Below are 13,984 nucleotides of genomic sequence, written 5' to 3' on the forward strand. Positions count from 1 at the left end.
GCAACACAAGTGACAAACGCAAAGCATAAACCAGATTTGAACAGACAAGAGGTGATGGGCCAAGACCACACTATACGTGAGTAACTTGTTATCATCTGCCTAAAACTGAAATGTGTGGCGTGCCGTAACCACGTCAAGGACCAGGACAAAAATGCCGACTCAGCAGCCGTTCGTCAGTTTCTTGACGAGAGGAGAGGGATGGCACAGCAAAGGCTTCGTAGTTCGTTCTGTCGGGATACTAGAATATGCCGGCCAGCACATAGCCGGCGGTCTGCTCCTCTCTTTAATCCGATAGAATTTGTTATATAGATTGATTTGACTTAGAGACAGAAATCAATTTGACTTAGAGATTAAACAATATTTGCACATTGCACTATATATATATAGCCCTCTAGGGCTCCTTAAATAATCCAAGCTTGAGACTATTCTTTCACTTCCAGTCTTTCATGGTATTAGAGTGTCAACACACAGTGTCTCGGTCCAATACTGAGGCTAAGTATCGGGCTATCGCTAACGTCATTGTCGAAGCTAGCTGGTTGCGCCAGCTCCTTGTCGAGCTCCGACGCCTCCTGATCAAGGCCACCGTCGTCTACTGCGACAATATCAGCGCAATCTACCTCTCCACCAACTTAGTTCAGCATCAACAAACCAAACATATGGAGATGGACTTGTATTTCTTTTGCGAATGGGTGGCACTAGGAGACGTCCGGGTTCACCATGTTCCAACGACACTTCAGTACACAGACATTTTCACCAAAGGTCTACCGACTACGATGTTTTAAGATTTTCGCTTCAGTTTCAACATCCACAAGGCTCCTAATTGACATTGCGGGAGGGTATTAGGATACTAGAATATGCTGGCCAGCATGGTCGCCCAACCCTACTGCAGCTGTGCGGCACATAGCTAGCGGCCTGCCCCTCTCTCTTATCTGATAGAGTTTGTTATATAGATTGACTTGACTTAGAAATTAATCAATATACATTGTACTATATAGAGTTCCCAAAACTCCCTGAATAATTCAAGCCTGAGATTATTCCCTCGCTTCTAGTCTTCCACGTTCTCCCCAAAACTCAAAAGCATGCTCAGAAACTTGCAAGGGATTCGAAGAGTACCCCAGATTCTCTACAAAACTTCTTTTGCAAGGGCTCATCACGGCCATCCATCAATTCTTGCTTATTCCTATGTGCACATGGCAGAACAGTCTGATGAACATTTTTAAAAGTAACAAGAATAGTATAATAGAAGCAAGCTTTTGTGCCCAAGAAAAGGTGAGCACGACGGAGCAAACTAGGAAAAGACAACTCCGTATCGATGTGTACCTATAGGTCATGTCTTCTATCTAGTCCTTCTATCTAATATCCATCTATTTATTGATTCTCTTATCTATATTTTGATTTTTTAAACTTCTCTCTATAATATGAATTTTAATATAAATGGATAGTCTTAATAGTCTATATATCCGTAAAGGCTACTGGAATTTTCGCTTCCAGCAAACTGGAGAACCAGGGAGAACAGAAGGGTCAAGCAAGCCGACCGGGTCCGCATCACGTTTACACTCGCGTGGTGGGGTTCGCTAATCGACCTGCATTGCATTGCACCTTGTGTTGTGACCCATTCAACACGGCCACTTCGCTAGTGATGAAAGGTACTGCTGCGCCCTGGACGCTGGAGCTTCCTGGTTCGTGGTCGTCCAACACCATCTCCTTTTTTTTAGATGCTGCTCCTTGTTCTCTTTATTTTTCATTCTTTGGAAGAATTTCGGGCAGATTTGCTTTAAGCTCGCCGTGCTAATCATGTGGATGTGAAGAGTGCTTCATGGAAGAAAAAATTATCACATGCTAAACAATCCTAAAGTGATGGTATTATGATATTCAAACACATTCCTGAGCAGTAAGATTTTGGCAAAAGGATATCCTGACAACCATTCTACTGCTGTCCTAGCAAAAGAATTCATGGCAGCCCACAATCACGTGCGCTGCTGCAGGCTTTAGCTGTTTAACACCAGTTACCAATTCATTCACGGGATGGATGACCATTTCTTGCTCAACGTTTTCAGCCCACAATTTTACACTTTTACTCGGCATGGAAATCATACCAACAAAGAAATTCACCTGAAAAATCCAGCAGCCATATGCTATACACCCACAGTAAGAAACCCATATCTGCAACGCTGTAAACCACCTTTACCTTCTTACCATCTTCACGAGGTTCCAACCATGAAACTACTCGAGGTCACACCGACGCCAACGGCGTCGTCTTCCTGTCGGGGTTCGTCGCCTGCGCGTACAGAGAGTTGTGCCGCAGGATCAGCTTCAGACCCTTGGCAGCCTCGACGGGCCTTGGAATCCTCTTCCTTGCATGGTAATGGTGGTGGCTGTTGTAGTAGTTCTCAGCCAGGGCAGCCTCGTCCAGGCACGACCACGCCGATCCTCTCGGCACGCTGGCTGCCCACATGAACCTGCTGGAGCACGGGTTCATCAGGCTTTCGCGGAACTCCTTTGCTCCCTCGCAAAGCAAGCCCTGCAAGGAAATAGAAATCGAAAATGCCACCAGTTCAATTCGAATGCGACAAAATGGTTACATTGAATAATCTTCGGCACAGCTGCAAACAAGAAAAATATGTTACCTCTGCCATAGCTTTGATCTTGAGTGTTATGCTGTTGGACAGAATGATGATGTTTTCGTTGCTTCTTAGTTTGTTGAAGAGGAGTGCGCATTCAAGGACGCGATCTTCAGGTTTTGGAGAGATGATATCGGCGAAACTTCTTGGTGAGAAGAAGGCCATTGGGTTGAAGGAGCCGGAGCCGATCTCTATTTCTTCGTCGATGCATTGCGTCGAAGGAGTTGCAGGCGGAGTTGGTGCTACTGGGAACATATCAGATGAACTCTGGACATGAATCCACCAGCTCTCGTTTTCCATGCACTCTTCGATCCACTGGAGTATGGAGGTAGCCTTTGAGGACATTCTGAACAAACCCTCCCGCTGCTTCATGGAATCTAACTCCCTGATCACTGTGAAGAGAATAAAACAAGCTTAGCACCTTACCAGGGCAGATTCAAGCGATTCATTCAGTTAACAGCAACATGTAGGATGACAAATACACCAGTACATACTTGCACAGTGAGTACAAGCAAATGGGGGTACATTGCACACAGCACAAGCAAATATGGATTAATTCACTTATTAGAATGCAAAAATTAGCATTCAAGTCTACAGGCATGAAGCATCAATTAACAACCAAACCAGACAGTTAAAATGTAACAGTTATCACAGAAGCAAGCAGTCCTTCAGTTCATAACATTATAACATAGGACGACTGCTCTGTTGGATTGTACGGAGTAAAGAAAGGTACTCCTTAGGGTTATAGCAGCACAAGTGCACAGCATAATGGCATATGCAAGAATCATCTATTTAGATACTAACGGCACGGCACATCAGGATGATGCGATTGAGTATATAGTAGGCAACAGTAGGCAAGCGAATAACAACATCACAGGATCATACACTAACGATGTATACAAGCAAACATTTGTTTAAACATTCGGTGAAAGACAACATAATAGAATGACAGTTCAAACATTTACTACCGATATATTTGCTCTTAACTTACCAATCCTTGGTATGATCAAATGAGTTCCTTTTATGCCTTTTAACAGCATAATAGACTTCCTAGATTCCTCATCAAGAAGACAGTTGGTATCAGTCACCATGGTCCAGGCTTTCATCCCTTGTCCAGCCCTACCTGAATCTTGGTTATTTCGCTGTTCAGCATAAAGAATGGCTCATGTCAGATTCTATATTTGAAGATATAAAAATAGAGAATATAAATATATTTGTTGCAAAAACTTACTGGAAGATTGTTCAGCTCATCTTCCAACCTGATCCCCAAGTTCCCAGCAGCAAAGTCAGCTGCCCTAGCAACAGCACAGTTACAATCAAGCGAGCTAGTGGGTCTCAAAGGAGAATTCGACATAAGAGTCTGAAAGGGGAGCCTATCAACAACCCTTTTCTTTGTGATCACACTTTCAATTCGTGCACGGTTTTCAGACATATCCCTTGTTTTCCGAGCTGCAGAAGATAGTGGTGTCAAATTCTCCTTGTCAGAGCAGAATGTTTCCTGATCTTGATCTGCATCAACTGTGAGGTTCTTTGGAAGACACTTCCTTGCTTTCATGCCTCCTGAAGATATAGGTGTCAAATTCTCCTTATCTGAATAGAAAACATCATCATCTACTGTGTGGAAATCTTTGGACTTTGTTGATAACTCATTGCATTCCCACTTATGGATTCCCTTATTTGAAGTGTTCTTTACTGACACTGAATTATTCATCCTTGACCCAAGAACTCTCCTAACAATAGGCTTTAGACCCCTAGAGGTAGGTGTCACATTCTCCTTGTCTGAGAACAGATCTTCCTGCCTCACAGGGGAGATAGCATCATACTTTCTGGGAGCCAGCACTGAGTTTTCCCTGTCCGGAAGGAGGTCATCTTTGAATTCCAGATGTGAAATGGGCATAAACTCCGTTTGGCTCTTCTGCGACTTCGTGCCGGCTGAAATTAGAGGGCCAAGATTCTCGGAGATAGGTTCATTTGATTTCATCTCATTTCCAATGTTCAGCATGGAGTTTTCATTTTCTGAAAAGCTATCATCTTCTAAATGGAGAGGGGAAATGGAATCCATCAACTCTTGGGAAATGGTAGGCTTCAGACCTCTATGGCTCCTCTCCATTATTATGTTGCCTGAGACAATGGGGGTGATATTCTCCTTGTCCAGTGGACTGATCTCTTCATTTTCTTCAAATCCTTCAGTATCCAAATTGCCAAATAGATTCCTACAAAATGTTCCTTCAAGCTGACAGTCTTCAGGACCCTCAGCAATCTTACTTGGGGCCATGGTCTCGTTGTTTGAGAGACTTCCCTCCAAGTTAAGAGTAGTCAAACCATTGCACCTCACTTCTGGCACTGAAGGATTTTCTGAAACAGGCTTAGATGATTCCATATTAAGAGTAGCAGCACTCCACTGTGGGATTTCATTGTATGTGAAGGGGTCATCTTTGAAATGCAAAGGGGGAACAGAATCCAACAAGCCTAGTCTCTTCTGTGACTTTGCATCAACTGAATCTTGTGCGACATAATTCTCAGGGTTTGGTTCTTTCTTATTTCCCTCCATGGTAATGCTGGCTGGGGGATTCATGTGGCCCTTATATTCTGCAATCATCTCTTCCTTTTCTTCAGCTCCTTCAAATTCAGAAATACCAAATACAGCTATGCAGGCTGCACATTCTGTCCCGCAGTTCTCAGCACATACAAGAGTCTCACTTTGGTCTCCTTTCTGAAAGCTATAGCTCAGAGCGCTGCTTATATCCCTGCTCCTGCCTGTGTCAATACGAAGGGATTTGACTGACTTTAACTTGGCCCTCTTGGGCACTTGGTTTGAGGCATCACACTTGACTGACTGCACTGGTCTTCCACTATTTGTCACTGAGGCTGGCATTTCCTGTACGATCAAAGAGCCAAAAGATTCTGAAACTGGATTCCTGTCGACCAAATGTTCTTCTGTCACTCCCTCTCTGTTCTCATGAAACTGAGAAAGTGGAGATTCTTCCAGAGAAAAGGAATGAGCAAACTCAGGCAATGGTGGTGCTGAGGGGATCACTTTAGCTGGAAAAGCAATTTCTTCTGACACAATTTGTTGGCTTGTGTCCTGTATATTAGATCAGGGTGTTAGCAAGCAGTCCAGAAAATGGTCTCAAAGTTGGAAATCCCTACAATCAATCAAAAAAGGAAAAAAATCGAACAATAGAACTCAAGTAAACAGTTAAAGACCTTAAAACAAAAGAATTAGTTACACCCAAAGAGATTAAAAACCAGAGAATTGACGTATAAGTAATTTGAGAATAAAAATGAGTTTGAAATTTATAGTAGTTTGATTTATTGAGAGTGTCATTGCTGTTAACAACTAAGGAAGATAATGTTAATTGATAATAAATAGAACAGAGCGTAATTCAAGTGGTAAGTAGGAAAACCTGTATCGCAGATTGGGATCTGAACATAGGACACTGCGCGATCATAGAACAATAAGCATACAGGAATTGCTATAATGGAAGAAGTAGTCATCACATCAAATATTGGAAATAATGAAAGTAACCGACATTAACCAAATATATCACATTTTTTAACATAATGAATGTTATGGCTTTGTCAAACAGAGGCAGCTGACCAAACCAACTTAGCATCTCTTGCTTCATATGAATTTCTACTCCAGGTTTATTACTTTGATGCAAAAAAACTCCTACAAAACATACTAACCAAAAAATGCATCAGTTGGCACTAGGCGGTGAAAGGCTACCAAACAAATCAACATGAAATGCAGCTCTAAAGATACCAATAAGCATATCATCAAATGTTTTCGGTATTCAGTAATACTAATTTGCTGGGAACAAACCTGGCATATGTCCACTGGATCCCCCTGCCCAGGCACCAACTGGCGGCTTGCCTCCTGCTCATTTCATCAAACACTTAGACCACAACAAACAGTACCAACACAATGATAAGCTTTTCCTACGAGCATAAAGGAGAATTTGCCAGTTGCTACCTGATAAGCACGGGACTCCTCTTTGTCCTCTTCAGGTAGCGATGGCATATGCCGCGGATCCTCCATCTGAAATGCCTCATGCAGCGATAGCCAGAGCAGACTATACTCCCTCTTTGAGACCCCGAGCCGCAGCGTGTCACCGGCAGCCAGATCCACCGGTGTGTGTGGTGGGATCCGTCGCCCGGACACCCATGTCCCGTGCACTGCATCGAATCACACCACAGTCATGGGGCAATGTCGTCTTAACCTCCACACCATTTCAATCGAAATTAGAAGACTAAACACGAGTATCGCTGGAGCTAGTGACATGAGGAAATTTCAATGGGGAAATCTCCGTCCAAACCTTAAACTAACTAGGTAGAGTTTTTTTTTTTTTGAAGGAACTTATTGGGTATAGTTAATCCCATGCCGAGATAATCCAAGCGAAATGAGGTGGTCAAATCCTAACAAAAAAATCCCCAATACCCCACGATACATGAACACGAATCGATCGACCAAAACACACACAGATGAAAACGCAAGGCCAGGGTAAATCCAGCCACGCGCGGCGATCAAGAGTACAGCACGCTCACGCAGGGAGGGGGATCCAGCGCGGCGTCTAACCTGAGCAGAGGTCTGTGACGGTGATCCGTCGCTGCCGGCGTCGGGACCGGAGCTCGAGGTGGAAGCGGCTGACGCTGGGGTGGTCGACGAGCACGTGGCAGTCGGGGTGCCGCCCCATCATCACCGGAGGGTCCTCCTCCTCCTCGTCGCCTTTTGCCCCCTCCCCGCGCATCCCCGGCGGCGGCGCGTTGAGGAAGATGTGCTTGAGTACGATCCCGCCCTTGGCCACCGCGAACGCCGCGATCGGGGCGTCCCCGTCGCCCTCCGCCGCTGCCATCTACGGTCGCTGTGCGTGCGCGCGCGCTGGTGAGGGCGAGGATTCGAGCGGGATCTGCGTTTGAAGCCCCGGAGCGGGGGGATTCGATTCGAAATGTGGAGAGGAGGAGCAGAGGCGGCGGGCGGGGGTTTGGATTTTGGAAGCTCCGGGGTCGCAACGGCTAGAATCGGAAGGTTCAGGAATTTTTTAATTTCTATATTTTTTATTTTCGATGCAAATCGGAAGGGACAGGTTTAAAACTCCAAAAATATTTCATTCCAATACCCTCAAAATTTAAAATACTATTAAAATAGTTATGATTTTTTTAAAAATGTGCAAGATATTATCATCTAACTTTTAAATTTTTTTAATAAAAATATGATTTGTAAGATGAGAAAAAAGGATAAGTAATTGTTTGAGTTGAATTTTTTTAACGCTAGGTTATCCTAATAAAAAGAGCTATGATCTTTATGACCTGGTCAACGTGGGCTGTGAGCTTTGGGCTGACGTGTCTCCTCAATTAAGCCACCAGTCGAATCACATTTATAAGGGCGACATGTGAATGGTATCTGATGTATAGAAATTACAAGATTTGAAAACAAACATATATATTTATAATTTTCGGATTTGAAAAATATAAAAAATAAAAAATCCATGGGCTGTGAGCTTTGGCTGACGTGTCTCCCTCAACTGGGCCACCAGTCGCGAATTGGGCCAACCATGGCCTGCCACGAGTCGAGTGCCTTCCTGTTTCGGAATGGATGAAGCTTACATGCGACTGGTTGCTTTCCTTGCTGGACAACACGTGTCACGGGACGATGCTTGTAGTCGCACGCTCAGTCGCTCACCGCGCATGCATGCAATCTGTGTTACTGGCCAATTCCGGCAAGCAACGAGCGACACCTCTCCTCTCTCCTGAAGCGACCATGTCCGATCCTCACGCCAATGCAACCTGTGCTAGCTGCTGTTCTACAGATCACTGCACTATAACATGAGCTTCGAACGCCATGGACGTCGCCATGACCCGACCTTGAATTACCTCACTCTACGACGCCGAAGGGAGATGGACCTCATCAGGAGATCCAAGTCGTTTCCTGCCGCGTACATCCTCTGCGTTACTCTCCACGTCATCCTCCCACGCGCCGTCCCCGCCGTCGACCTCGGCTCAGACGCCCGGCAGAGGTGGTGCGACGACGCCACGCCGTACCCGAGCACGTGCGCCCACTACATGGGCTCCGACGCTCTCGGCGACGCCGAGGCCGAGCGCTTGCACGCAACGTCGCTTCGTGTGGCCGCGGACCAGGCCGCGCTCGCGCTGGCCGATGTCCAGACGCGCCGGTTGGAGAGGAGCGGCCGTGCCGGGCAGGCCTGGTCCGACTGCCGGCAGCTCGTGGCCTCCGCCGTGGGACACCTCAACCGGACGGCGGCCATCGCGTCGGGCTCGGACATGCTTGCGTGGCTCAGCGCGGCGCGCACCTGCCTCGACACGTGCCTGACGGGCTTTGCCGAGCTCGGCGCGTCGCCCGGGCCGGACTTCCAAGGTGTGCTGGCGAACACGTCGAGGCTCGTCACCAACGCGCTCGCGGTCACCGCGCTCCGGGACGAGACGACGTTGAAAGACAAAGAGCATGCCGGAGCAGACGTGGCCTCAGGTCAGGGCTGGCTCCGACCTGACAACGACGACGGCCGCGTCTTCCTGCAAGGTCGTCTTGTCAGTCCGGGTGACGCCGACTTGGTCGTGGCGAAGGACGGGACGGGCCATTTCTGTACTGTCGGGGAGGCTGTCGAGGCGGCGGCGAAGCGGGGCAATGGTGGAAAGGTTGTGGTTTATGTCAAGGCCGGGGTTTACAACGAGTACATTGAGGTGTGGACGAGCAACTTGGTGCTTGTCGGCGATGGCATCGGCAGGACGGTGATCACCGGAAACAGGAGCGTCCGGGACGGATACACCACCTTCAGCTCCGCCACATTTGGTATACGTAGCTGCTCAGCTAATATATATGTGAATGACATACATGTAAACATGCAACGCTGACATGTATGCGTTTGAATGGACAAGCTGTGAACGCGGACGGCTTCGTCGCACGCGGCGTCACGTTCCGGAACACGGCGGGCTGCGGCGCGCAGCAGGCGGTGGCGCTGCGCGCAAGCGCCGACCGGCTCGCCTTCTACCGGTGCAGCTTCGAGGGCCACCAGGACACGCTCTACGCGCACACGCTTCGCCAGTTCTACCGGGAGTGCGTGGTGGCCGGCACCGTGGACTTCGTCTTCGGCAACGCGGCGGCCGTGCTCCAGCACTGCAGCCTCCGCGTGCGCCGCCCGCTCCCCGGCCAGCCGGCCGTGGTCACGGCGCAGGGCCGCGTGGACCAGTACGAGCGCACGGGGTTCGGCGTCCACGGCGGGGTGGTGAGCGCAGCCGCCAAGTTCGGCCCCGGCGGTGCGCACGCCCCGTTCAGGGCGTACCTCGGCCGGCCGTGGAAGGAGTTCTCTCGCGTTGTGTACATGGAGGCGTACATGGACAGCACGGTGGACGCGGCGGGGTGGCTGCAGTGGGGTGGCACGGAGTTCGCGCAGGGCACGGCGTTCTACGGGGAGTACAGGAACACCGGACCCGGGTCCAACACGTCGGGGAGGGTGAGGTGGGGAGGCTACCACGTGATCACCGACCCCGGCGAGGCGTCGGAGTTCACAGCCGCTGGATTGCTTGACGCCGGCTCATGGTTGGGTTCTACCGGCGTCCCTTGTACTCCTGGACTTTAACTCTTTATCAAGTCCCGTTTGGTTGCTGACCATGGGAGCTTATGTGGAACTGTTACCTAGGCCCTGTTTAGAACAAATTTTACTTCTGTACAATTCAGCTATGGGAGAAGCTGGTGGTAGAAACTTATGCTTCCAAGTTCCATTTCTCCTACTACTGACACCTCAACATTTGACATCTCTTAGTTCTTTTTTTACGGAGAAACTAAAGTAGAAAGCTATGCCAAAGGTGCGCGAGAAGGCAGTTCGAATGGGCGCCGGCGATCCGGGCTCCTTGCCGGCGGCCTGTATATACGGATGCCATGGGAGGGTGACGCAAGAGAGAGAGGTGGAAAGAAATGCGAACGCGCGCGCCGCCATGTCTTTGATCATTGATGAGGTGGTGGTGGTGATGAGGGTGCAAAAGGTTCCGAGGGCGGCAATGGCCTGGCCGGTGGTCTACACTTCCAATTCCATAGCCTTTCGACCAGGGGGGGGGGGGGGCGATTTTTGGTTTCTAGTGATGATTCCGATGAGGAAGACAAGTCGTCTGCATCGCAACTCATCGGAGATGCGATCATGGCAGGATACTTGGGCAAGGACCTGACGGGAGCTGCCGGTGCGTTGGTGCCGATGAATGACATGGCACCAACCGAGGTAAGGCCACCTCGAACGGAGGAGGTATCGGCCGGCTGCATTCCTGTGGCAGTACTTTTTGCCGATCGTTTGCCCGCACGAGCGCTCCAACAGCGTCTACAGGACGTGTATAGGGATATGGACGGCAGCAGCCGGCTTCAAATTTGTGGATGGAAACCAGGAGCTGCATCACTGTTTATATAGTATGTATGTGGGTCTGAGGAGAGGAGGAGAGTAATGAAAGGTAGAAAATAGGGTAGCTTCTGAAGATGGAAAAAAATAGGGGATACTGTAATAGTATTAGGGGATACTATAATAGTGTTATAAGGGACGAAATTTTAGAGTATCTGCTGGAGATGGCCTAAGGCTATTGTTGATTTGTGCTGGTTCATTGGTGACCTCGTCGGCAGAGCGAATCATTTGAAAGGGGGTGGCATGCCGGGATAATGATCGAGCCTGGAGTTTGTCGAATCAACCATGGAGGGGTGCGCTCCAAAAAGCATGGGTGTCACTCTGGGTGACACAGTGGAGCAGGCAGCCAGACAGAGATGGCTCATGATCGTCTCAAGCGGGGATCGGCCGGCTCCGGGCAACGGCATACGACGATGCAGCTTTCGGGAGCCGACGAGGGACCGACAATCAATCATGGTTTGCTGCATGAAAAAGATATATAATTATATATTTTATAAATACTATATATCTATAAGAAGTAAATGGTAGTTCTGCCTATCTTACTCGAATCGGTGTATAACATGACAATCATAAAAAAAGTATATAGATAAAATACAAGGAAGTCAATCGTAACGAATAGGAAAGCTATCCCCTATTCGGGAGAGATTTCCTAGATATTTGGAAAACCACAGTTCAGAAAGATTATGCTCGGAAGAGTCACGATATGATACACTCGAGTTCCCTAACTATAAAAAAGGGGAGGGGTTACATCCAAAACAAGATGAGAAGTCAAGTCAAGTTATAGAAGAAGAAACCTTTCTACAAGCACAAACCTCTTTATAATTTGCACCTTCAGATCTATAAAGTCATGATACCTTCATAGCAAGTTTAGTTAGGTAGAACACCAACACCCATCGAAGATCCATGGCAGAAACTATTCTCATCCGACTTAGACTTTAGCAGTAGTAACACGGAAAAATGTGACTAATTTCTTAAGATTAGATCCATATACACCCCTTTGAACTTTATGATCCTGAGATTAATTAAGATAAGACCAGATGTAGGGCTATTATCCACTCTGAGGCCTAAATCTGTATAAATTCATGTCCCCCTTTGTGATACTCTTCGACGACCAAGCATGTGATGATGACTAGTGGGTAACTACCATATCCGGATACCCTAGGGTTTCTCGTTATTCTTGAGGCATATCTCTATCTCTGGGAAGAAAATTCTTGGATGAATGGAAACTACCCGTAAGCACCCAGGATATCTTGTAAATAGAGAAATTTATCTCTAACAATAGAAAGGAAGGCTCCAGAGGACATACGACATCCTCCTATATATATGAAGCTTAGGGATCCTGCAGAGGACAAATCTCTACAAGTCATTAGAAGCCAACACACGTCTGTGAAAGCTTTGAATCCATCAAGCCTTTCACAGCTACATCTTCTTCGACTACACGTAAGGAAGCCACCCAACTAGGTTAGATCTATCTAGACTAGCCATGAACCCCCTTGTAATAGTCCTAGAGATCAATACAAGACAAACGAGACATAAGGTTATTATCCTAAGGAAGACCCAAACCTGTATAAAAATCCCTCTATGTCTTCCTTTGATTTGTCTACCCGAAGCATCCTCATCTTTTCTACAAGTTCATAAGATCGGCAGTTTACCAATCGTCGATAGCTAGCATCGTCCGTCAGGATCATGACAATAGGTGTTGAAGATTCTACACACAACATGCCGTCGACTTCGCCCAAGCCCGCAACAAGGACCGGTTTCTCAGATGAGGGGTTCTACAACAACTTCACCCATCCCACCGACGAACCAACGATCGATCGGGTGAACTTCAAGAAAGAACTTTTCAACAATGATTCTAGCGATGAGATAAGTCGCTTCATGGATCAATGCCCCAAGGACTACGGCATCGAGTTCGAACCGCTCAGCTACCAAGACAACCGTGAATACCCTATTCACCACAAGTCGGGATCTTTCCCCGTAGCTTCCGACAACATGGATTGTCAGGATACCTATCCAAAGCAATCCGATAAAAAAATCAAAGATGGATCTGGACTCCTCCTCTAATGGAGGTTACCCCCGAAAAGTCTTCTCCATCGAAGATGGGGGTCATGATCTAAGGAATCGTGGTGACAATTCTGCAAACTCTCAGATCCCTCCCACTCCGGGTTCGGGTGACGGCCAGCCTCTGTTGGCCACACCTCCCTGGGACCAAAACCTTAACGGAGCGCAGTGTTTACTGTCTCCTGACCATAATAGGGGGCTTGACGCTATAGATCCGCAATGGCGCATAGGCTCCTCCTTCAACAAGAGGCTCTTATATGCCCCCAGACTACAGATCTGACAACCCCCACCGGTAAGGGCTGGATGAACTCGATGACTAACAACGAAGGAAGCGGATCGAGAATTCCCATCTGGCCCTTGCCGAGAATAGCTCTAATTGAGGGAAGTCACACAATGCCCCTTCTCGAGATGGATCAGACTTAAAGAGGCGTTAGCCCCGGAACAAGGCATCCCGAGATAACAATCAAGCAGCTAATTGCCGCAAGACCTCACCAGTCAAAGGTCATCCGATCAAAGACTTAAGCAAGGTTATCGATCGACGGAGACGCCTGAGGACTCCCGAGGTGTCTTCATTCACCCCTCAGCAATCAGATCGGGAGACATCCTGGCAAGTTCAAGCCAGGGCCGATCCCTGACCCCCATGGGTAAAATACCTAAGGCCAAGAAGGGTGCCATCAGAGGGTGCTTGGTTTTCTCTCTGAAACTACGGAACTTAAGCTGGCTGGCAAGGTTCCGCCTTGGGTCGATTGAGAAGTACAACGGGAGCACGAATCCCGTTGAGTTTCTCTAGATCTACACCATGACCATCTAAGCAGCCGGTGGAGACGAGAAGGTAATGGTAAATTACCGCCCCACATCCCTTGAAGGGGCAGCCAAAAAACTTGCAACATATTCCAAGCTAAC

The 13,984-nt window shown here is 47.8% G+C and overlaps 2 protein-coding genes across 2 annotated transcripts; one reads left to right on the plus strand and one right to left on the minus strand.

The window, feature by feature from the left end:
- Positions 1 to 1,850: 1,850 nt before the first annotated feature.
- LOC133887509 (FHA domain-containing protein PS1-like) lies at positions 1,851 to 7,621 on the minus strand. Its single transcript, XM_062327488.1, has 7 exons — positions 7,201 to 7,621; positions 6,598 to 6,800; positions 6,448 to 6,501; positions 3,853 to 5,706; positions 3,613 to 3,763; positions 2,628 to 3,013; positions 1,851 to 2,521 (listed from the first exon to the last, which is right to left on the minus strand). The coding sequence occupies exons 1-7, from the start codon at positions 7,475 to 7,477 to the stop codon at positions 2,234 to 2,236; spliced, it is 3,213 nt and encodes a 1,070-aa protein (XP_062183472.1). The 5' UTR covers positions 7,478 to 7,621; the 3' UTR covers positions 1,851 to 2,233.
- A 737-nt stretch (positions 7,622 to 8,358) lies between these two features.
- On the plus strand, positions 8,359 to 10,330 carry LOC133887096 (pectinesterase-like). The gene is made up of 2 exons (XM_062327013.1): positions 8,359 to 9,429; positions 9,516 to 10,330. The coding sequence occupies exons 1-2, from the start codon at positions 8,448 to 8,450 to the stop codon at positions 10,214 to 10,216; spliced, it is 1,683 nt and encodes a 560-aa protein (XP_062182997.1). The 5' UTR covers positions 8,359 to 8,447; the 3' UTR covers positions 10,217 to 10,330.
- Positions 10,331 to 13,984: the final 3,654 nt, after the last annotated feature.

The sequence above is a fragment of the Phragmites australis genome, chromosome 12, assembly GCF_958298935.1.
Source record: "Phragmites australis chromosome 12, lpPhrAust1.1, whole genome shotgun sequence".
Taxonomy (NCBI): domain Eukaryota; kingdom Viridiplantae; phylum Streptophyta; class Magnoliopsida; order Poales; family Poaceae; genus Phragmites; species Phragmites australis.

Bases quoted from the DNA above. Each gene is read 5' to 3' on its own strand.
- LOC133887096 (XM_062327013.1), top strand. From the start codon at position 8,448: ATGAGCTTCGAACGCCATGGACGTCGCCATGACCCGACCTTGAATTAC. The intron at 9,430-9,515 runs GTATACGTAGCT...TGAATGGACAAG, and splicing joins CTTCAGCTCCGCCACATTTG to CTGTGAACGCGGACGGCTTC.
- LOC133887509 (XM_062327488.1), bottom strand. From the start codon at position 7,477: ATGGCAGCGGCGGAGGGCGACGGGGACGCCCCGATCGCGGCGTTCGCG. The intron at 6,801-7,200 runs GTTAGACGCCGC...GATTCGATGCAG, and splicing joins CGTCACAGACCTCTGCTCAG to TGCACGGGACATGGGTGTCC. The intron at 6,502-6,597 runs GTAGCAACTGGC...TGAAATGAGCAG, and splicing joins AGGAGTCCCGTGCTTATCAG to GAGGCAAGCCGCCAGTTGGT.